At 36.3% G+C, this 23,085-nt stretch overlaps 2 protein-coding genes across 2 annotated transcripts; one reads left to right on the forward strand and one right to left on the reverse strand.

The window, feature by feature from the left end:
* Positions 1 to 440: 440 nt before the first annotated feature.
* Positions 441 to 6,624, forward strand: LOC104085892 (ATPase GET3B-like). Its single transcript, XM_009590009.4, has 11 exons — positions 441 to 681; positions 1,724 to 1,935; positions 2,025 to 2,087; positions 2,185 to 2,295; positions 2,946 to 3,020; positions 3,122 to 3,190; positions 3,269 to 3,334; positions 3,650 to 3,727; positions 3,806 to 3,904; positions 4,798 to 4,932; positions 6,209 to 6,624. Exons 1-11 carry the CDS (start codon positions 549 to 551, stop codon positions 6,344 to 6,346), a joined length of 1,179 nt encoding a protein of 392 aa, XP_009588304.1. The 5' UTR covers positions 441 to 548; the 3' UTR covers positions 6,347 to 6,624.
* A 421-nt stretch (positions 6,625 to 7,045) lies between these two features.
* On the reverse strand, positions 7,046 to 17,287 carry LOC104085893 (ABC transporter G family member 28-like). The gene is made up of 14 exons (XM_009590010.4): positions 16,906 to 17,287; positions 15,789 to 15,865; positions 15,190 to 15,459; positions 14,831 to 14,894; positions 14,585 to 14,731; positions 14,366 to 14,400; positions 13,600 to 13,673; positions 11,716 to 12,638; positions 11,172 to 11,468; positions 9,660 to 10,145; positions 9,232 to 9,380; positions 8,220 to 8,509; positions 7,989 to 8,119; positions 7,046 to 7,761 (listed from the first exon to the last, which is right to left on the reverse strand). Exons 1-14 carry the CDS (start codon positions 17,121 to 17,123, stop codon positions 7,605 to 7,607), a joined length of 3,318 nt encoding a protein of 1,105 aa, XP_009588305.1. The 5' UTR covers positions 17,124 to 17,287; the 3' UTR covers positions 7,046 to 7,604.
* Positions 17,288 to 23,085: the final 5,798 nt, after the last annotated feature.

The raw sequence follows: 23,085 nt of genomic DNA on the forward strand, positions 1-23,085 counted from the left end.
TCATGATTGAAGCTTGAATCTCCACAACATTTATTTTTTGCCCGCTAGTAGCAGTTGGTTAGGCTAGGCCGGTCAGAACCATTTTGCAGTTCTCGATTCTTATTAAATCAGGGAGGATCGGTATTGCTACGAAAAATTCAGGATTTTCTTTGCGAGTTTAACTTATATATATCGATGTAATTTTTTTTTATATTATCGGGTCATTTAAAAAAAATTATATATAACCCTTAAAGAATGAAATCTTAAAAATTAGACAAATTACTTGTTAAAACAGGTAATATAGAATTTTACATCCTTGTGAATCGGAGAAACTCTTATTTGCTCAATTGATAACTTGGGAGATCAATGTTAATATCCAAATAAGTTCTAGGACCAAAGTTAACATCCAACAAAAACCAAAATATTATAATTTCGACCCTATCTTCTTTTCCAACTCTCCAAAACACCCCCAAAACAAAATTTCCTCAATTTCCCTACACCATCAAGATTCTTTCTTCCTTAGGCTGCTGCAAAATAAGCTTTAACCTGAAGCAAAAATCGGCATAGCCATGGCCATGAATTCTTTTTTTCATAAAACTACAAAAACCAATACATATTTTTCTTTAATGAAGGACACTAAGAGAAGCTTTAATTCTTTTTCAACAAGTTTCAACTCAAAACCTTTCACATCCCCATATCAAGGTAACCCTACATTGTAAAGTTGGTATTTTTAATGCCTTTTAGTTGATTTTCATTGGGTAATTTTATCAAACATGTGTTGCTTCTGTTTATTAATGCTTCTTATATCTGTATATGGGAGTTGGAATATTAAGTTATGTAGTTGAAGTGTATCAATTGTTTTAAGAATCGGGTATTTTAGGTAAATATGCATTTGTTTTAGGCCGTTATGTCACTCGGGTAATCCCTTGTTATGCCTTTGTTGATCTATATAGGCGATACATATTAGTTGAGAATATGTTTTAGACTTTAACACTTTTACTGGAGTGGTTTCTAGGAGTGGTTTAGCTTTTCATAGATTTACCGTTTAGAAAATATACAGATCTTCTAATAGTTTTTATTTATATTTTGCATAATATAGGCATGAGATGAGTTTAAATGGAGTAACTTGGTTAGAAAAGGGGCTGCCCGATGCACAAAGCATCCTGCATTCACGCAGGGTCTGAGAAAGGGCCGCACCCTAAGGGGTGTGATGTAGACAGCCTACCCTAATACAAGCATTAGTGTTCTATGTTAAAAACATAAAAAGAAGACCTTTGTTCAAGAATAATTTCGGACTTAAAAAATGCAAATGCCAAGGAGTGATTCAACTTTGTCAGTTATTTTTCACAAGAGAAGCCAGTAGTCCTGCTGATTCTACTTAGGTGTTTGTTTGAGACCAACAGTGGGAGATTTGTGAATCACATCTTTACGCCCAATTCAGCATTTGAAACCCTGCTTTTTTAGTTTTTTTGTATCTTGCTCTACGCGTTCTGTCAACTCCACCCGAGTTCTAATGACAAGTTATACTGTATCTAGTGTAGCAATTGATTGTTAATACTTAGGACAAATACGTCTGAAACAAGAATCCGCACAGCTACTTTTGCACATAACAGTAAACAGTAAATGCCAACTTGAATCGTTAAATCATGAGTTCACGTATTCTTGACATTACACAGGACAATGTTTAAGATGTTTTATAAAGAACAACTTTGTGATTTGTTTTAAGTTCCTCTCATCTTTGTAGTAAGATTGGTTACAACTCCCACTAAAGCTTTTGTTGGCTTCGATGAGATGGTTCGTGGGACACAGCGGAAGTATTTCATGTTAGGTGGGAAAGGAGGGGTTGGGAAGACTAGCTGTGCTGCTTCTCTGGCAGTAAAATTTGCAAATCATGGTCACCCGACTCTTGTTGTTTCAACTGACCCTGCCCACTCCTTGAGTGATTCTTTTGATCAGGTAACTGCTACGTACTTCTCTTATAAAATTGTTCGAAAAGAGGGTAAAAGTTAATGTATTTATTATTTAATAATTTGTGTTTTCTGTAGGATTTGACTGGAGGGGCACTTGTTCCGGTTCAAGGAGTGGATTCTCCATTATATGCACTAGAGGTATATCTCTTTCTTATGATTGTGATGCTGGTACTTAGATCACAGTATCCACTTGTTTAAGACAAATATATCATGTAATAAACTGCTGTTCAAATAGATAAACCCTGAGAAAACAAGGGAAGAGTTCCGTGCTAGAAGCCAACTACAAGGTGGCAGACGTGTCAAAGATTTTATGGACAGCATGGGTCTCGGAATGCTTGCTGAGCAGGTGACAGCACAAGCAAAATGTTTCATTTTTTTTTCTTTTCCAAATAAATCCCTCTCATTTCATTTGGTTTTAACTATGCATGCCTATTCTTGGTTTCTCCTTGTTTCCTACTCCCTCTGTTCCCTTTTACTTTTACAGTTTGCATTTTGCAGTCCCCTTAAGAAATCATTAGTTAAGTGTTTATTTTACTAAATTATCCTTATTAATGGTATTTTGGAAATCTAAATTTGAGTACTGCTACTCCAATTAGTTTGGGAAATAGTTACATAATAATAAGGGTAAAATTGGAAAAATATAATTAATTCTCTCTCGATTTGCTAAGGTGGATAAGTAAAAGGGAATATCTATTTATAGTATACTGATACTGGACAAGTCCACGGGAACTGAGGGAGTACTACACAACTAGCAATTTAACTGTGTCTGATTTAATCATAGATCTTTAAGCAATTCACCATGTATCTGGTTGTTGTTTCAATTGGTAAAGCCTCTGAACTCAACATTACATGTTAAGTTCAGGTTCAAGTTTCTTTCTCTATTGCAGCAGTTGAAATAGCAACTGTTTAAAAAAAGTTCTGATTTTGGCAATTGGCAGTATGATGTTCGCAAGATTCCTTGTGGTATCTGACTCTGCTCTTATTAACTTGTGATAGTTGGGAGAACTAAAACTTGGAGAGCTGTTGGACACTCCTCCACCTGGTCTAGATGAGGCTATTGCAATTTCCAAGGCATGTATAGTAGATGCTGTTTTTAGTATCAATGCTCCACATAAACAACTGTCTTATTGTTGTCTTATTCCAGTCTCTTTGACCATAGAATGGTTCTGCAGGTCATGCAGTTTCTTGAATCAAAAGACTATAGTAGCTTTTCTCGCATAGTTTTTGACACAGCCCCAACGGTGAGTTGAAAGAAATTGGCTTAATTGTAAAACTTGTTCTCTGGGCTTAAAGTTTGCATTTACATGTTGATACTGCAGGGGCACACACTTAGACTACTATCACTTCCAGATTTCTTGGATGCATCAATAGGCAAGATGATGAAGGTAAATACTGTTATGCTACTAGAAGGACATTATAGATTATTTCTTTCATCGAATTGTTTCCATGTTTAAGAATGAGAACTCTCAAGCCGATACGTCTTTCTTCTCCTCTTAACCATAACTTATTCCAGACTTCCAGTGGTTTTAGCATGTTTAAATGTGAGAACGTCTTTCTTCTCCTCTTAACCATAACATATTCCAGTGGTTTTAGCATGTTTAAATGTGAGGCTTTGCGACAGTCCTTTCATTTCGAGTTTATCAAGCAAAGTATTACTTTTGGGCACTTCAGCATTATAAGTACTATTTTGTGTGTCACAGCTTAAAAAGAAAATAGCATCAGCAACTTCAGCTTTAAAATCCATGTTCAACAAGGCGGAGACACAAGAAAGTACTGCTGTAAGCATTAAAGTTGCAATACTAGCTTTCCTGCTGTGCTAATTACTTTGCATTGAGCATCATTTCTTTTCACTGCAGAGTGACAAGCTTGAGCAATTAAGGGAGAGGATGGCAAAAGTTCGAGATCTTTTCCGTGATTCAGCAACTACAGAGTTTATCATTGTGACAATCCCCACCGTAATGCGCCAAATTCCTTGTCTTCTTATTTTAACTTAAGAACTAGGCAGCATAAGTTTGCAACAAATCAATTCTCTAACTTTAGCGTCCAATCATAAATAGCATCCCCCAGCTCTTGTAATTTCATTTAATGTGATTCGTGCTCCTTAGAGTTGGGTTGTATTTTACCGGCAAGTCCAATATTATTCATCATATGGAGGCTTCTACATAATATTTTCTCAGGGTTGAAAATATGGATCAAATTAAGTAATGCATATTAGAGAAACTAAAGAATAAAAAAAAAACATTGCTATCATGGCTGTGGAAAGATGTTGGAATTTTGGTGACTTCATTGGTTGAAAAAGGCTGCTTTTTTGACAAGTTCTTGAACTCTTTAACAGTTTTCCTTTTTTTCACTTAATCTTTCATTCAATTACCCAACAAAAAAACCTTCATTTCTTTGTGCATTCATCTTAATCCTCCTATATCACGTGGTGGGAAGATAAGACTGTACAGCTTTCGTTGGGGTCTATCTGAGATAAGATGAGTGCAGCTAATTGCTGCATAAATATCTTTCTGTGCTGTTCACCTTCTTTTTAGGGCTTTTCATAATACTTGGAGCAATAGATAAGCAATTGCTGCCCTGTGGTATTGTTTATGCTTATTTTTTATTGTCTCAGAGGCCAGTGTCATTTCTACCATATTTGCTTCCCATGTATTATTATCAGGATTTCCTTGCTCAGTTAAACACATTTACCTGTAGTACCTCTAAGTGCTACTTATGCTCAACCAATCAATATGAATTGACCAAAACAGCTATCATGTAGGACAAGCTGTTCTTTGCCAGTGCTTGCAACATCTTTTTGAAAAATTGTTGAGTGACCTCTTTGTGGGAAAAAAAACATTCTGTACAGGTTATGGCGGCAAATGAGTCTTCACGGCTCTGTGCATCCTTGAAGAAGGAAACTGTCCCAGTAAGAAGACTTATTGTCAACCAAGTCCTACCTCCGTCTACATCAGACTGCAAGTTCTGTGTGATGAGAAGAAAGGTAACAGTTGGCTCTTCAAATATTTAGCCTAGTGAAAAATATTCTGATTCATCCCATATCTCGAATTATTTATTGGTTGATTCTGATCCAGATGAATCTCTCTTTTAAGTTTAATCCTTCCCAATTAGACTGCTAAAGGAGAAGTTTTTTCGTGAAGTATTAACCTAATTTTTTTTTTCCTTCTAAAAAATGTATTAACCTAAGTTAGATGAAAGATACCCAGTCCACAGGATTTACAGCAGATTCCCTTGCATTTCTTTTTTGCATCACTTGGAAGGCGGTGAAGCTATTAAAGGAAGCTGAGCTAGGTGTCCGAATTTCTAATTGGGAATAAATTTCTTTTGAATCATTTATTTGTGTCAAACCATTGATATATCTCAATTATTGAGCAAAAAAGATGTAACTCTTGAAAACTAATTTTAATAAGGCCCTGTAGATACACCTTTTAGGAGAAGTTATGCAAGAAGGCATGGATGTCCTGAATGTACACTTCCACAATGTGTATGTTTCGTAGTTCCAAGATGTCCTTTTCAAGGAGGTTTTAGGGGAAACACATTGTTTCTGATGTCTTCAGCTTTATGGAGATGCTAACTGTTTCATAACTTGTCGTATGGTGGGTTGCGCCAAGTTTTTTCCACGTGTCACATTATCCTTTGATTTCTGCATCTGCAACTTTTAACAAACTTTGCACGAGAAAAGGTACTCATGACCAAACCAATACATCATAAATCACGCATGCTTTTTGTTTCATTACAGGGCACTGAGAGCTACTATATGTTATAACAGAAATAGGATGTCAGATTAGAGATTCACAAATGAAAATGCACTTGGCGTTGATAAAAGAAGTGGCATTAATTCTTTTAACTTGAATCCAAATAATATGAATGTTGATATAGATTGTTTTGATGTTTTATGCTGTTACATAGAGAGTATAAGACGAGAAGATATAGAAGAGAAAAATTACTAGGATTTCTGGGTATCTTCTCTATCTCTCATGGGAAGTTATTCTGTCTTATGGTACCTTTCCTGATGTAAATTGCAGTCATTCAACAAATGGCCCAAATTTATCTGTCATTTAAGGGGTTTATATCATGACAAGATGTCAAAACAAACCAATCTAATCCTCTACATCTTATATTCTAATCTTTTAAGTGCAAATTCAAGACCTTGAAACTTTTAGCTTAACTTAGAAACTGCATTATACTGTGAATCTCTAATTTCCCTGAACTTATCTTGCATAGTTTTGCTGATGTTACAGTTGTTTTATACGTTACAGGATCAGATGCGTGCCCTTGATATGATCACTAAAGATCCAGAGTTAGCAAGTTTAAAGTTAATCCAAGCACCATTGGTTGACGTGGAGATAAGGGGCGTCGCTGGACTAAAATTCTTTGGGGATATGGTTTGGAAATAAATTTTGTTCCAAAAGTTGATGTATTTTACCAGATATTCAGCATTCTAGTTATAGTTTTCTGAGCGTGTTAGGAGTGTGATTATATCCTTCATTCTTTTTTGGTTAGGGGTAGGGGATAGGGGTAGGAGGAGGTTATAGATAGGCTTCATCATCACTCTAACTAGGCATTTTACCAGGAAAACACAAATTCTGTTTCAGCGAGGCAACGATAGTTAAAAGTTTTGTGCTGATATTTATGATGTTTGGTTGACTGGAAAATTATTATTTCTTTGGCGGCAGATCTCTTTGATAGTTCAACCGTTATCATCCCGTTTTGACTCAACTATTCGATTGTATGGCTTTTGATACATTGCATGAATATGAAGAGAAATCATTAGTATCCAATTTCTTTTGCTTTGTGAAACTTAATTTTCCCCCTTGAGGAAAAAAAAAAGACTTTTCTTTTCTCATCAATTTTACTTGCTATTTACCAATCTGTCATTGCAAACTGAACCTGATGAGAGGCCGGAATGCATTTTTCACTATATTTGCTTATCCAAAAAAAAACATGCAAAATTTTTGTGCATGCACAAATGGGTATAATGACTGTTGGAGCTTTGGGGGGGGGGGGGGGGGGGGTCGGGGTCAACAAGTTGGTAAAAAATACTGGCTACTCAAAACTGAATTTATGCTGTCAACAAGGGAGTCGAGGTCAACAAGTTGGTAAAAAATACTGGCTACTCAAAACTGAATTTATGCTGTCAACAAGTTGGCATTTATCACATTTGGCTGCATAGCCATTTCCATAATATGATATTTTCTATCTTGATCTACATCATCTTTTGGGTACATCCTCAAATTCTGAAGTGTATTCTCAGTCATATCTTTGACAACTTCACAAAGATGAGACGACATTCTCGGTTATTTCTCTTGATGGTTATAGGCTTATAGCTACATCATGAGGCTCGGGAAGCAGGTAGCATCAATCTCCAACAGAAACCACTACCAGCACATAAGTTGCCCTTGTTTTCTTTTTCCAAACAAAGAATGATACATCTAACCCTTTTAATACTCTGGCTGCCATATACAGTTTGTTTTGAGTAAATTACACTTTTGGCAAGAATCATATCAAGGTTATGTACTATAATTTTCACAAGGGACCCAACTTTGAAGAGGCTTCCCAACATTTTCAACATGGTGCGAGCCTGTAAGCTGGTATTCTCGTTTGTGCTAGTAGTAGTGTGCCGAGCGATGAAGCAAGAGAGCAACTACATAAGACTTATTTTTTCTGGAAAGTTACCAAAAGAAAAAATGCTACGCAACGACTGATAACACCAAGAAGGAGGAGTGATATTAAGGAAGGATACCAATGATCAAGTGCATAGCCCTTTTGCTTTAGTGCACCACATCTTGTGATCAGCCACACTCCAGAGTACCTAAAATCCGCGAAAACAAAAAGCAAGAGGAAAAAAAAGAAAGAAATTAAAATCTTCCCTGGAATGAATAGATCAACATATGGAGACTTGTTAAATGCCTGATATCAGGTGCATATTGCTGATGATTTACTAATACTCTAACTTTCAGCTAGTATTAGTTAGCAAGGTAGTTAAAATGCAAGAAAAAGTTAGGTATAATGGGATTATGGGAGAAGGATACAGCAAACCTTTTAGCATTTGCAATTATAAATGCTTCCATAGCCCACTTTGTATAGCAATAATCTCCTATTTTCCCCATTATTGAGCTACTGTCCTGCCTTGCAACTAGGGTCAAAACAACTGGTAGCAACACCGACAACTGAAACACAAATTAGCTTGTTAGTAAAGAATCATGGCAATATAGGATAATGGCATAGAGATGAAATGTATTTCACAATCAAAGTTCCAATAGTACACACCAGTTGAGCTTGACCAGGGTTGAAGTAGATGGCAAGTGCATACGCTATCCCAGTAACACAATATACAACACAAAGCAAGACGATATAATTATCCAAAATCGAAGATCTTGGATTATTGAAGAAGTAGAACATTGATAGATAAACTGCAGGCTTTATGGTTGTGCTGATATGGTCAATGGTATCCTTAGCCATAAAGTATGCCAAACTGCTCATGCCACATGCACTCTCTCTCCAGTAGTGTAATTTATCTAGAGAAAATGATCTCAATGCCGAAATTTTGGTGAGAAGAGCTGGAAAAAAATTTAGGAAGATTAGAACTAAGGGAAAGTAAAAAGTTAATGAAGATATATGAGAACTGCCAATAATAAAATTTTCATATAAAAACCATCAAACGATAAGGTATCAAAATCCATTTTTTCTGACACCTCGACAGTTTTCTATACAGTAAATGCCACTGTTTCAAGGTAAAATTCACCATGCCAAATCCATGATTCAAATTCTCGATCTAAACTTTAAACCTACATTTCCAAGAGAATTTCTGGGCTGGGTGTGAAAAATGTTGTAACTTCTCTTTTACTCTCTAACTTCTGCAATCTGTTGTACTATCTCCTTTTCTGAGATGCTTTGTTTATTTGAGATTTATTATTTCTTACTACAGGTAAGCAATAAAGAATGGTTATTAACAGTAAGGAGGTTCAAAAACAAAAACTGCAATTAATTTCTTTATTTAACTTTAAAACACTTTGTCAGTTCATGGCAGAAAGTTTTACACTACACATGCACAGTATGCTAATCTTAGATCAGCGAACCTCATTATCTGTAAAAAGATTTACAAAATGATGAACTGCATGAAATAAATCATGATTTTATTTTAGCACGTTTCGGGAACAGAGTTCAAAATATGATTAAGTTTGCAAATGAAAAATAATCAACTGCCTTTAAGTAATTAATTCTCCTTAATAAAGATGAAAAAACTTTAAGTATATACACTGTTCCAAGGTTTTGAACTTACGAACTGCAATGACGGTGTAAAGGTACCCCATAGTTCCGAAGGTTTCATCGCTCACTTCAGCAAGTGTTCCCAAACAGATTCCAGCAAGTAATAGAATAAGAAAATCAACTGCTTGCATCCTGGCTTCTCGCAATCGCTGCTTGCCGACTCTGACAGTATGCAGTATCATAGATGTCAATGTCAGAACAAATGCAAACTCAAAACATTTGTACATCACATAAACGAACTGGTACACGTATTTGAATATAGGACAGAAAGCACAAGATAAACAAACACAAGCACACAGACATCTTAAACAATAATTAGACGGTATACGACGGAAAAAGAGAGAAACTTATAAATACATACATACATACACACACACACACATGCATCTTGAATGATAATTAGAAGTTATACAACTGAAAAGGAGAGAAATTTATCATTACCTTCCAAGGAAATACTTATATTGGAACAATATGCCAGGGGTTTTCCGATTGGACAAGTCCTTCCATGCCAAAAAGTTGTATCGCATGCGGTCTTTCTTTTGTTCAACGTTGGATTTGACCTCTGACCACAGGTCTCCCGTAAAAGATTGATCGGAGGTAGCAGTTGCAGGACTTGCTCCATCAGCTGAATTTTCTCCAACCGAAGATGCTCTTGAACCAGAAGAATCTAGCATGTCTGGTGGTACGGGGTAACCATTATGAAGCATCCATCTGAGAGGAAGATCTTTATAGTTCACTGCTGTGCTCGGAAGTTTAACAATTCCTTCTAAAATGTCGATGAAGTGATCAGGAGGGTTAACACGATCAGGTACAATTATTCCAATGCCTGCAAAGTACTCTTCAACTGTTTTCACTGGTCCATGATATACTGTAAGGCCACCCTTGGCGAGAAGTATCAAATCGTCAAACATCCTGAACAAAGTATAGCTGCAAAAGGAAGTGATTACTGAGATAGGGATGGTAAGGTCCGGTTGGAAAATATATATGTTTCCTTAATTTATTACATAGAACCAAAAGGAAACTTTGTCAAACCATCCCAGTTGTGGTGGTTTTCTTCCATGCCGGTTTGGTTTAGCTAATCATTGGTACAATTCTTTCTTCTGAAAATCCTCTCCTAAGGTTCGAATTTGATTCACAAGTTTCGTCAACTTGTTTGAGTAATTTTTTTAGACCCTCAGTTTTCTCCATTCGTAAGTTCTCTACTTGCCTCTTTAGGTAATGGTATTCATATTTGTCTTTTCTGACTCTTGATATATATTAAATAATAAACAGAATTAATTGACTAGATAAGGTTTTTAGTATGAGCTTCCTAAAAACTTAATTGATGAGATAACATTTTTGGAAGACCAACAGTAGCAAAAATGGTGAAGCATAAAAATATTCACGGCCTTCAGAATGATTTAGCATTTTTTTCAAAAGCTTGCTTATCAAAATAATAATAATAACAAAATATATTTTCCACAGGCTTGAATAACTATTTCAGCGTTTAGTTACACATTTAAGAAGACAGATCCAACTCGCTGAAATGTAGAACCCCCAAGAGCCACTAGTTGCAGCGTTAGTTACACATTTAAGAAGGCATATCCAACTCGCTGAAATGTAGAACCCCCAAGAGCCACTAGTTGCAGCTTAGCTTAAGAACTATATGAATATCACACTTCACTAGCTACATGTTGGCCCAATTAGTCCATAAGAACATCGAGCATTTAATTTGATTTTCATCACTGTAGTTCAGAATTAAAGTAATTTGGAAGCCATCATTATGCTGGAAGAAAAACTACTTAAATTTATATGGATATAATTCCACATGTTTTATGATTGCAATTCGTTCAATGAGTGTGAGGCGATAAACACAAAGATACTGCAATAGATAAAAGTCAATATGATAACCACCAGGGAATGCGGAAGAATAGAGTAAGACCAAAGAGTTGAGACTATCATTCGCAACATCACCTTGGTTGGTGCACCACCATGCATATATTAACTCCTTCAAGAGCTTCACGACGGAGTGCTCTAAGCAACAATTGAGATGAAGAGCTATCCAAACCAGAAGTGGGTTCATCTAAGATTAATAAAGAAGGTTCCATAACCATTTCCAGCCCAACATTTACTCTCTTCCTTTGACCCCCAGAGATGCCTCGCTTCTCCACTGTCCCCACAAGAGAATCTCTCACGGGCTGCAATCCCAAGGACTCTATCACTCTTTCAACAACTAAAACCTTTTCTGGTTTAGGCAAATCAGCTGCCAATCTGGAAGAGTGATTCAATAAAGAAGAGCAGTCAAGCGCCAGATGAATATAGTATCAAAAACAGCAATGCTAAAAGTAAAAGCAGTAGCGAAAAGCAAAACTAACTTCCTTTTGGATAATATAAGCTGGTCATATCTCTGCCTAGTTTGTGTTTAACAACAATAGAAGGGACATAGAATTCTCACAATAATACTTTGAAATGTTATATGAATGCATAGATTCAGACTAACAGAAGTATGACAGAATACCTGCACCGAGCACTAAACCAAAGATTCTCCTCCACTGTTAAATTTCCGTGTACTATGTCATCTTGAGGTACAAAGCCAATAATTTTCTTGTATGACTGCATTGGTTCGGGCTTCCCATTTATGAGAATCACACCAGTCGTGGTACACCCAGCAGCCTTACCAGTCAATGCAGACAGAAACGTTGTCTTCCCAGCACCTGATGGACCCATAACAGCAGAAACACGGCCAGGTGATAATTTCCCTGTTACGCACCTCAATAAATGCTTGTTTTTCCCCTTCAAAGTAAGTGTCAAATCTTTGAAACACACCTCAATGGGAGGTCTAGTTCTAATCTCAATCTCACTTGCCATTGAGATTACACCAGAAAAGGTCAAATTCTTATTCTGCTCCTGCAGAGCTTTTTCTTTCTCAATTTGACCATATGCATATTTAAATATTTGACTCTTGGTATGCAACTGTTTAGCCTTAGGCTTTTTCATATTTTTGTCCACAACCTGCTCAGGCGTTTGCATATTTTTGTCCCCAATCTCAATATTGAAACCGTCATGACTATCAGGATTTTCTTCAAGCTCTTGAACCATCTTTGTGAGGTTGGTTTGCTTTTTAGCTTTGGCATGAGACATACCTAAGGGCAATGGGGGTAAGGCAGCTTCTGAACGAGACCTAGCGTGACTGGGGGCCTTATGCGGGTCCTGTTGACTTACAAATTTTTTTCGGGAGAATGTCCTTGACAATTGAGATTGTAGACCAGTTGCATGCTTGCGAGCAATCTCTTTAGCAGATTTCCATTTCTCACGTGCCTGTACGGTCTCCCTTGCACTTTTTGCTGCACGTTCCCTGGACTTTGCTTGTTTTTTCTCTCTGCTGCTCAGCACTTGGCCAGAACAGTTGTATATAATGAGAAGTATAAGTGTGATTGCACCCTATTAGAAATGGAGAGGCCAGTTACATGTCGCAACCTGTGTGAAATCTAAATCTTATCTCAACTAGGTAATAAAATAAGCATGTTCGAGGCTGAAGCATGACTAGTTTACAGAAGTCATATCTATTAGATAATTAATGCCTCTGAAACACAAAAAACTCAGGACAGATGGAAGTCTTTGCAGATTAAAGGAGACTTGGAAACTGATTACTTAAGAACATGTCATAGTTCAATTAACATATTCATAGAACTTTCACATTTTGAATCTCTAACAGATATCCACTGCAAACATACACATATTTCAGCAAATGCAGCATGGATCTCATTATTACAATGAAACATGAATATCGAATTTGACGTTCATTTTTGATAATTAGTGATGTACAGACTCTTCAGAGATAAAAATTTTGAATTCCTAACGAATTACCGAGGAACCAAAAGCATTTGTTCCCGTCTAATGTATCCATTTGGAACTCCGAGAAATGAAGTTAATTAAATTAGAGAACTTCAAATGAAAAAGAAGAAGCAAGTTATCAGAGAAGCTTTTTGGTTAGTTGCGAGTTGTGACTTGTTACAGATGAAATCCGAAGAAAAGGAAATGTAAGATGTTATATCTTGTGTGATCTGTCCTTATTTTGGGTTCAGCTGCATTATTTATGCAGCCATTACTCCACTATCGTTAAGAAACGAGGAGTAGAAGCTACGTCAAGATGAATCCCTCCCGTTTCCTCCTCCTTTGGTATGGAAATAGCGGGCATTAGCTGAAAGCAGATCTTTTCTTTTGCTGGTTCTATTCTGTTCTTTTTGGCATGCATTTCTCACTTTCCTTCTCCCATTTCAAGCCTAAAAAATTAAGACATGCATGGCCATACTAACTAACAACCCAAGAGCATTATTTCAAAAGTAGAAATTTTTACAGATAATTAATATTTCTACAGCCTAGGAGTGAGGAGACGACTTACAAAAAACATAATACCATAAGCTGTGATATTTTGATTTGCTGTCTGTGATTCACAAATAGCCAATTTATAGCAGCCTGCATGTCCATAATAATGATGATGGCAATGTTCAGACCAGAAAATATTTTGACAAATAGAAATTGAGAAGTACATGCAATGAGTTCTTACTTAATATAACTTTTCATCTTGTGGTATTATCTTCAAGTTACAAGTAACACATACTCTGTAGCATGACAACTACAAGATGTCTCATCTCAGCAAAACGAATTCAAAGAAATCTTTCTCTTAGTAGAGAAGAACATCAGGCACATCCCACCACCAAAATAATAATCTTGGTAAGGTGGATGTCCAGTATGCACATATCTTGATATGTCCTGCTAATTTCTAGCAAAAGTTATTGGATATCCATCTTATATATTTTAACAGTACTAGTAGCCTAGGCAAAAAAGATAATAGGACATGACAGCATGCCGAATTTGCGTCCTAGTATTCTCTTTTGGATTTCACTTTGAATTGTAAGCTGCTAAGACACTCTGCGGAGATTTTTGTGCGTGTCTGTGTTTTTCTTTTTCCTTTTGTAGTTTGCTTTAGAAGTATGGTACAAGTTAGACAACAGAACCAAAGAGGAATTTTTACTAGTACTATATATCTGGAATGATCGAAGTTCAGCCATGATTAAAATTTTATTGAAAAGTCAAGAATAAGAAATAAAGCAACACAGAACGCGGTACAGAGAAAAAACAGACTGTCACATGAGATGAGGACTTACTTGCTTGAGATGTAGAACCAGCTCTACAATAATGGCTGAAAAAAAGGTAAACAGACAGTATGATAAGTGAATGGATTAACATGAGCTTCTAATATGAGCAAAAAAATCCACCAAGTTAAACAGAAGTAGCATTTCGCTATTTGCTGCCTAAACCAGCAGGGGAAAAAGAGAAAGCACGCTAAGATACATGTTTTCCGGTTTTGGGATAAATATAAATACCCTTTAGTGCAAGGAATCTTCTCGGTAGTAGTTGGACAGTAAAATCCCGCTGAACAAAATAGTTCAGTAGTACTCACAAAATCACCCCAGACATCTGCTCCACCACAACTATGATTTGACTGTCCCGGAGGAGGTTGATAACGATACCTTCATATGTTGAGGCAGGCAATATTAGTTGAAGGATGCAAAAAATTCTGGTCAAGTAAGAATAATTAAGAAGAACTCCAAAAGATGTATGAAACTTACGGGTCACATGCGCCAGTATCGTTATTGAGTTTTGAAAGAGGACAATACGCGCCTAATGGGCAAGCTTCAACCGGAAAACAGGAAAATGAAAACAAACATAAATTTGTGATTGTTTATTTAGAGAAGCAGATTCATCACTTCACAAAAAGAAATCACCTCAAGATAAAATAAAATAAAATAAAATAAAATAAAAAGAAACCAGTATGTCCTTGTTCGCTATCCGAAGTAGATACGAAAGCTCAATCAATTTAGACCAAACATCATTTCAGAGTTTCTTAATATCAAGACATGGTGTTTTCAAACATTTCAGAATTGCTTAATACAAATGACTATAAGATAATATACTTGTAGATACTTACGTATCATGCAGGTGAGACCACGAGGACAGAAGAAACCTTCACAACAAGGTTGACAATCAAGAATTCTAGGTGGCATTTCCTTTGAATTTTTAAGGTCAACCTGCATGTCTTTTCCAACACTACAAGCCCATCCTGGCTCACATCCAGAAGCCCATGATACTAGATTACAATTCTTGTTAGGTTTCAGGTTTCCTCTTCCAGCGCCTTGCGTTAAAAGTTGAGAATAGAACTTTACCTCTGCTGCTGTACACAACCGCTTTATTACATCACCTATTGGACCAACAAAGACATTGTGAATATGAAAATAAAGACAATATAGAACAATCCATGCCATTGGAAATAGAAGGAACTAGATATTATATGCTGTACTTGTGGAATTACTATTGATCACCACAAAAGTGAACTTGCTATTCAAACGTTTACCAACCAAAAAACTCATATTATTAGCTTATCAGAAGAAGTAAGCCCACATACTACATCTTTTCACAAGTTTCTGAATTTTAACTGATGCACATCTTATAGAATATCATGAACTAGACCAGCAGGCTTCAAACTAGAAAAGATACAACCTCAGAGAATCTTATTCAGCAAATTAGTACCTTTTGTCTGTCTAATACATGCTGTCAAAAAATCTGTGTTGTCTGTAAAATTAAAAGCCGCGTTCCACTCAGCATCCCTACAACACGATCAGAATTTATCAACTGAAAATTAGCTGCTTTCAAAGTTCTATAGATGAATTGTCAAGCCAAACACTTAACAACCAAAGTGAAATACGATTTAGGAAAAGCTTTCGAAAATTGACTTGATGACATAGGAATTGAAGAATGTGCCTTTTTCTAAAGCAACACAAAAAACATTTTCCGAGACATATATTCTATTATGACACGATTTAAGATAAAGTACTACTAAGATAGTAAGAGCACAAACACCAAGATTTACAACAGTATCGGTAAGAATAGGGTTTGAGAGTCCACACTATGTTCATCGTATCATATGCATCAAATCCTAATCAGATTAGGTTGACTTTTTTTATGACAGTTTTGTATGTAACTATTTTCCCAGGCACCTGCTACCTCCCACCAGTTGTACCAAGTAGCTCTATCCACCAAGGGTTGGACAGATGAGAAGAAATCACCCAATATTTTTTGCCTAGCTAGGATTTGAATGGTTCTCCTCCCACTTTACTGACCACTAGGCCACACCCTTCGCTGCAGTTAGGTTGACTATAAGAATCTTCACTATCCATGTCACTCTATTTAAACCCATCACAATCCAATATTCAATAATTTAGGTTTACTAAAATTAAAAATTATCTACATATTCAAGTAACATAACAAATTATAACTAGATTATAAAACTCCTAATGAACATTACACCTAAAGTAAGTCTACTACAGCCATGCTCATTAATTGAACTAATACGCTTGGGGTTCCTTATGTCCTAAGCAGTTTCATAATACATTAAATCGGCATAGATTAAAAAAACTAGTTTAAGTTATATATACTGTTAGTGTAAAGAATTTTTGTCACTATCAGGTAACCTAAAAGATATCCCTAAAGGAATAAGCCTCCATAAGAAGTGGGATTTGTATTCTTATAAATAGAGCATATTGCCTGCTATAGACCCTAATAGTTAAACGCCACCTGGTAGTGTAAGAGATTCTTTACAAAAAAAAAAAAAAATGCATGAAGAGAAAAATTATAGAAAATGTCTTACACATCTTCGATGCAAAACCCCAATTCCTTGGTTACGCCAGGGTCAAACAAGGAGGTGAAATTGCTGAAACTGCTATAAAGGACCTGGGTCAAGAGCTGAGCCGACCCGGAGTTACCGGTCTGCTGTGCTGTCGCGATGTGATTCGTCGAGATGATGCAAAGCAAAAATTTGGCAAGCAAGGCATTGTATTTCTGCCATTTTTGTCTGCGCATTTTCATCAAAGACCATCACAATGGATGGATATTTCAGGTGATATATGGTAAGATTTGGTTTATGAAAACGGAGAGAAAACTAGGGTTTGGATTTGGGGAAAGGAAAGTGGAAGAAGGAGAATGGTGATTTCTCGGAGGGAAGAAATGGCGGGGAGGGGAAATAGGAGAAGAGGAGAGAGATGTCATGATTTTGTATTATTGACCGTTAGATTAAGCAACGGTATTTCAAACAATGTGAAAATATATAATCTGTGACATAGTTTTCAGTCATACCAATGACGAAATTATGCAATCATTTTTAATTAATTTTTCAGCTCTCCAAGATTTTAATACAGTCATTATAAGTAGAATTCTAACATTGATTAATAATAGAATGCGTAAAGAGAAGGTTCATGTGAACCCATAATTTTCTACGCGAAACATAAATTTCTGAACAAAAACTGATTAAAACTGTAATAAATAACACGTCTGAACCCATAAGCTTAAAAATATAATAGTTACAATATTAAGAGGCTTAAATGTTGAACCCATAAATTTTAAATTTTAGATTTGTTTCCGACTCTCTTGGAGCATTTGCATATATACCCATTTTTGGGGTAACCATTGAATTTATACCTGCATTGCATAAAAATTTACAAAGTATACCCGCTCGGGTCTGAAGTAATTCAATCTCTTCAATGTAACTTCAGAAAACAAATCTTAAGTTTTCCTATTTTTCAACTGCAACTTTAAAAATTCAAATCTTAAGTAGTTCAAGCTCTTCAAAGTAACTTCAGATTTCGAGTATGAAGTTCTTCTATCTTTTAATTGCAACTTTAGAAATTCGAAGTTTAAGCAGTTCAATTTTTCAATACTACTTCAAATAACTTCAGATTCAAAATCTGGAATTTTAAGTAGTTCAATTTTTTAATACAACTTTATATTCAAAATCTGAAGTTCTGAAACATAAACTTGTTTTTTGAATTTCTAACAATCCAACACATGATTCAACACTCAAATCTACTCCAAATTAATGAGCTCAAATTTGAAACATAACTTTCAATATCATAAAGAACAAATCTCATTCATCAAATTGTTAAAACAACAACAAATTTAACAAATTCATTTTGTAACTAAAAAAAAGAAGAAGAAACCCGAAACACAAGGAAGAAGAAAGCAGCAGTGAAGAAAAAGAGAAGTTACTAAAATGAGGAGACAGTTAAACTTTTTTTTAAAAGTGGGTATAAATTCGATCGATGGCGTAAAACTGGTTTTCACATAAAAATTTAGCGATTCTCTTGACGTTTACTTGTAATATGAAAAAAATATTTCATTAGATTAGTAAGTAACACATAATTTTCCCATTTTTTTTTCTAATAATTCATGAAAAGCTTTGTATATTCACCCTTCCACTTCATCCCTGTTCTTGTTTTTGTTTTGTTTGAACCAAAATTTTAGGGGCTTTTGAATTTGGGGCAAATTTCATAAACCAAATTTGCTACTTAATGAACTGTTGGTCCCTTTATATGACTTCAACAAATTTCATTTTGCTAAAGATCTCAAACTAAATTAATGGTATCTCATAAATTTTAGAGTATTTTACAAGATCGGACTACTCTTTGGCATATGTTCTCTCATTTCTTTAGTTGGGAACCAAATTCTATTATATATATATATATATATGAAGAAGAGAATTAGCCCTGACCTAAAATGCTTGAGTTTGTACTTTTTTGGGGATGAGCATCCCAAAACGTGTTTTCTGGGCGAGTCTAGAGACTGGGCATAGCCAAAAATGTATCAAGGCGCATTAAGATTCAAGTATCATACATATATATATATATATATATATATATATATATATATATATATATATATATATATATTGTACTATGTGCTGATGGGAAGATCAAGGGTATTTTAGTTATTCTGTTAAAAATTCTTTTAAGGTTATTTTTTAGGTTTTGACCAATATTATCCCTTATCTTTGAGGGTAAGTCTATTTTGGTCCCTCAAATATAACCCTGAGCATATTTAGTCCCTTAAGTATGCTAAAGTGGAGCACCTTTAGTCTCACTGACATAATATGTTCAAAAATTAACGGTGTTACCCAACTCTGATTCATGAAGCAAATCATCTGCTCTGAAGCAAAAGTTGCCTCTTTTTTTATTGGATAACGCAAATTATCACTTTAATTATCCTGGAGGGCGCAAGTCAAGAGTATTATTGTTGGACCGGCGAAGATACTACTTGTCACGCCCCGAACTTGGGGGCGAGACCGGCACCCGATGCCTCACCTAACCTAGCGTACCAACTTGCGACTAAGGGACTTTGAACATATAATGTCATAATTTGACCATGGGGCCACATTGCAAGACACTTTGCGAAACAAAATATAAAACTGAATGAAAACTAGCGCTGACTAAACATCAATATAAAGCTTGGCCGACAAGGCCGTCATGACTACTATAGCTGACAAACCAACAAATTATATATACCAGGTGTACAAGCCCAACATACTGCACTAACTGACAGGATATGTCTACAAGCCTCTACTGATGAATGTATTGTGATCGGAACAGGATCCCGATCTACCCATAACATATATACATACATACAAAAAATGTACACAAAACCCTAGACCCGACAACTTCGAAGGACGTGGAACTTACCGATCAGGCTGAACTCGGGAAACACCTACCGAGAAGGTCTACCTGTCTGTCTATCTGAACCTGCATGCATGAAATGCAGCGTCCCCAGAAAAGGGACGTCAGTACGAAATAATGTAACGAGTATGTAAGGCAATAACATAACTGAAAACTGAAACTGAATTGATAATATAATAACTGAAAGTAACTGGTAGTCAAAGATGATCTGGAGATATACTTACCTGCTGATACTGACTCAACTCCTTCAATATAGTAAGTAAAATAAATGTCCGGCCTTATAAGGCTCGGTATGTGTAACTGCTCGGTCGTAGTAGGCTCGCTCATAGGCGCTCAGCCATACTAGACTATGTATCTCGGCCATCCTGGGCTCGCTCATAGGCGCTCGGCCACAGTAGGCTCGGTATATAACTTACCATCTGATCAGAGGTTGCCCAATAGGGGTCTGCCCACCGATTATAGCTCGATGGTGGTAAAAATACTGTAATATTGTATATATATATATATATATATATATATATATATAAACCCTCTGCTATCTTGACTGGAAGAAGACAATACTCAATTGAATATAAAGTCCCGATAAGGGAGAATACTATAACTTCTAAGACTAGGATAATGTGAATAAATTCATGAATACGAACTTCTCTTTATGTCTCGTTGTCAAATATATGTAGTTACGGGATCATGCCATAATGAAGGAAAGGTTTAGCCTTAACATTTCTCATCACATTCTTTCCAATCACCAAGTTGAACTCGCCTCTTCGCACTTTAATCTACAACAACGATAATAATACTATCATTAAGTTACGTAAGGTACAAATATCGCACAACGAACGACAAGCTTATTTTGTATTAAAACGAGGAGCATCTCCCCTATAATCCTTACTTCCTCCAAATTCAAGATAACACCAACAACACAAGAACTTAACAATAGCAACCTATATACATTATTTTCCATCCTTATATACACCACAAAATACTACAAAACAGCCCAACACACCCCAATCTCTTCATACACAAAACGACCACCGTAGTAGTGTCAAACAACCCGAAAATATTACGACGAGCGATCAGCCCACCACCCTGAATTTATGTGGTGTTTCTCTACATCCTTCCTCCTCTAAAACTCCACAAAATAGTAGTAAAACACGCAGCCCAACAGCAACACAAAACAGTCCGCTACAAGTGAATAACTCGAACTCACGGCTTCTGATCACCGTCCCGTGAGTTCTTACAAATATAGAACGGCGTACTATGCATATACAACAGAAAAAATGGATAAAATAGAGCAGTAAACGTACCTTATTTGTTGGATAACTCAGTTCCTATCTTGGTTCTTCAAACTCTAGGCTTTACCTCCAATTAGAACTTGAAAGGGAGAGAAAATCAATTGGTGTTTGTGGGCAATTTTTGGGAGGCTTTTTGCAGAGATTATGTCTGGTTATTTTGCCCTATTATAAGTCTAATATATGAAGGGGATATGCCTTTAAAAAGCCTCTTTGGACGACCCGAACTGACCCATTTTTGGATTCTCGTTTAAGTAAGTAGGTGACAATCTACGCAGTCTCGCAAAAATGTCCATATCTCTCTACTCCGATATCGTATTGACAAACGGTTTAATGCGTTAGAAAATAGACTCGTAGATCTTTAATTTGATGGGTGAAACACCATAACTCTAAGTATATTGGGTGAAAATTGCAGTTATATTTGACTCAAAGTTTCAGTAAAACTTATGAATGTAACTTGTGATGATTTTCATCGACTTTTGTTCCACCACTCGCTTGACTTCAAAACATAACACACGACTATCATACGACTAATATAACTCATAACATAACCTCCTTATCATGTTAAACACCCTGGTCTCACCCCAAAAGTACATGCTATAACATTCCCAACTTGTCGACTTTCGACGAAAAATTATTTTCTTCAATTCCTTTAGCTTCTGAACCTTCCAACCCTCTTTGTACTTGTTGTTCATGATCTTCATTATTTTTAACCTCCGAGTTAGCATGATTAACTTACTTTATATATTTTCAAAGATGATCTCATTTTTGGTCCTATATTAGTTTGCTCACGATGCAGTTTTACGTACAAAAATATGGGGTGTAACATCATTTCCCCCTTTGGGAACATTTGTCCTCGAATGTTTACTCTTAGAGACTTTGGAATTTGTTTTTCTAGAGTCTCCTTTGTACACTAGACTATAGCCAACCTGCACGCAGGCAGAAAATATACTATGCATGCCACACATGGCCAATGTCTATAAATAACAACACTTTGCCTCAAAGTCGTAAATCATAAATACTGAAAGCCAGGAAATAAGAGCTTACCTGATGACCTACTAGCCTGAATAGAGTTGTGTTGTAGAATCCCATCTCGAGCCATATTTTCAGTTTGAAATAGGTAGGGTTATTTAGACTTCATTTCTTCCTCCGCTTCCCATGTCATCTCTTCCACATTCTTGTTTCTCCATAAAACTTTCACGGAGGCTACCTCCTTATTTCGTAGCTTGCGGATTTGTCGGTCTAGGATGGCAATTGGAATTTCCTCGTATGACAAGTCCTCTATAATTTGTACATCATCCGTGGGCACCACTCTGGTAGGATCACCAATGCACTTTCGTAGCATAGATACGTGAAAAACCGGATGGACTGACTCCAGTTCTGAGGGTAATTCTAACTCATAAGCTACTTGGCCCACTCTCCGAATGATCCTATAAGGCCCCATATACCGTGGGCTAAGCTTTCCTTTCTTGCCAAACCTTATCACGCCCTTCATAGGGGATACCTTTAAGAATACCTAGTCATTAACCTCGAACTCTAAGTCTCGTCGTCGCATATCAGAATATGACTTCTGATGACTCTGAGCTATCAACAGTCGCTCCCGGATAAGCTTTACTTTCTCTACGGCCTGCTGAACTAGGTCTGGCCTATGTAACCCAGATTCTCCAACATCAAACCACCCTATAGGAGATCTGCACTTATGCCCATACAAAGCCTCGTAAGGAGCCATCTGGATACTGGAGTGGTAACTGTTATTATATGCAAACTCGACAAGAGGTAGATGTTCATCCCAACTTCTTTTAAAATCCAACACACATGCTCGTAACATATCCTCGAGCGTCTGAATTATGCGCTCGGCTTGTCCATTAGTCTGTGGATGAAAAGTTGTGCTGAGATTCACCCGAGTCCCTAGACCTCTCTGAAATGACCTCCAAAAATGTGTTGTAAACTGGGACCCACAGTCAGATATAATGGATACCGGTACTCCGTGTATCCGCACTATCTTCTTAATATATAACTTTGCATAATCTTTTGATG

Source organism: Nicotiana tomentosiformis, chromosome 11 (genome assembly GCF_000390325.3).
Source record: "Nicotiana tomentosiformis chromosome 11, ASM39032v3, whole genome shotgun sequence".
Classification (NCBI taxonomy): Eukaryota; Viridiplantae; Streptophyta; class Magnoliopsida; order Solanales; family Solanaceae; genus Nicotiana; species Nicotiana tomentosiformis.

What these genes read in the sequence shown, in the direction of transcription:
- LOC104085892 (XM_009590009.4), top strand. Translation starts at nt 549, where the DNA reads ATGGCCATGAATTCTTTTTTTCATAAAACTACAAAAACCAATACATAT. An exon ending in CTCCATTATATGCACTAGAG is followed by an intron (nt 2,088 to 2,184) that starts GTATATCTCTTT and finishes CTGTTCAAATAG; the next exon opens with ATAAACCCTGAGAAAACAAG. An exon ending in TCGGAATGCTTGCTGAGCAG is followed by an intron (nt 2,296 to 2,945) that starts GTGACAGCACAA and finishes AACTTGTGATAG; the next exon opens with TTGGGAGAACTAAAACTTGG.
- LOC104085893 (XM_009590010.4), bottom strand. Translation starts at nt 17,123, where the DNA reads ATGAAAATGCGCAGACAAAAATGGCAGAAATACAATGCCTTGCTTGCC. An exon ending in ATGTATTAGACAGACAAAAG is followed by an intron (nt 15,460 to 15,788) that starts GTACTAATTTGC and finishes TTGGTCCAATAG; the next exon opens with GTGATGTAATAAAGCGGTTG. An exon ending in GATACTGGCGCATGTGACCC is followed by an intron (nt 14,732 to 14,830) that starts GTAAGTTTCATA and finishes CAACATATGAAG; the next exon opens with GTATCGTTATCAACCTCCTC.